Below are 1,180 nucleotides of genomic sequence, written 5' to 3' on the forward strand. Positions count from 1 at the left end.
GGAACCTAAACAAATGGGTAACAGGGAAAGATCAGGGAAACGTAGCTTTTCTGAGAGCATCCGAGCAAAGGAATGAATGGAAAACCATTCCATGATGATGATGATGATGATGATGATGATGATGATGATGATGATGATGATGAGTGACGGCATTGCTATTTATATCAGTTTAAATACAAAACCGGTTGAGGATTCAAACTTGGATCGCTAGGACTGCAAATTAGCGTCGTAATATCTAACCCACCGACTCGACTATAGCAAGTCTGTGTGGCATTATGATAAGGACGTTCGCTTCGAATTATGAGGTATCATGACCATACAATGCATTTCGTCAATGTCTGAAAAACGACCAGTGCATCCGCAGATCTGGCACTGGATGATGATGATGATGTTCACCGATGTTTGATGACCTTACATTTTAGTATCATCCGTCAACAATGCCATAATTCTGAACAAAATAATTTACAAGAAAATTTCAGCGTGTTCAATTGCTCTGGGGGCATACCCTGTAGTGTTTGAAAGAGGAATATAAAAGCAGATCAAATACACGACGGCAATTTTTAACATCTGAAAAATGCTTTTTAGGAAATTCTGCTGTTTTATCTGACCGAAATTGAATAAGCTATAGAAGTAGTCGGTGGCATAGCATATTAGAGCAAAGGTAAGATTCAAGTTCCTTCCTAATCAACGTCACTTTGGTGATGTTCTGGGATATGGCCATTTCTTAATAGCCCTGCACTAAACTATCAATCTTTTGAAGGTGTCGAAAACAATAAATGTGTCCTTGCGAGAATGTCCGGCTCTCATCTTTTCATCTCCAAATCGCTGCATCATCAGGCTGCTCTAGAATAAATAATTAATTTTGTAGTTTTTGGTTTATTTATAGCTTCCTTGGGTCCTTTATAAATGTTCAGTTTCTCCGCAGAAAGCATGGACCTGGCAGTTCATCAGTGTGCTGGTCATCACATACCTGTCCATGTCAGCGCTGACTTACGCGAGGGTGTGTCTCAACTCTCCATCCGAGGTACACTGGGAACGGTGGCTGCTTCTTTTACCCATTAAGAATGAAGACAAGAGAGAAGGGGGGGGGAGAGAGAAACATTGACAGACAGAAACAGACAGATAGACCGGCAGATAGACAGATAGATAGACAGACAGACAACGGAGGTAGGAAGAGAGA

At 41.0% G+C, this 1,180-nt stretch overlaps 1 protein-coding gene across 1 annotated transcript in view; it reads left to right on the forward strand.

Annotated features, from left to right (window-relative positions):
• Positions 1 to 13: 13 nt before the first annotated feature.
• The window catches only part of LOC118478430 (solute carrier family 2, facilitated glucose transporter member 3-like), a gene marked incomplete in the record, with an annotated part of 5,023 nt that continues 3,856 nt past the window's right edge, over positions 14 to 1,180 (forward strand). Inside the window, 2 exon segments of the mRNA XM_035972022.1 lie at positions 14 to 17; positions 915 to 1,024. Coding sequence (XP_035827915.1) covers positions 14 to 17; positions 915 to 1,024 — 114 coding nt within the window.

Source organism: Aplysia californica, unplaced genomic scaffold, assembly GCF_000002075.1.
Source record: "Aplysia californica isolate F4 #8 unplaced genomic scaffold, AplCal3.0 scaffold00558, whole genome shotgun sequence".
Classification (NCBI taxonomy): domain Eukaryota; kingdom Metazoa; phylum Mollusca; class Gastropoda; order Aplysiida; family Aplysiidae; genus Aplysia; species Aplysia californica.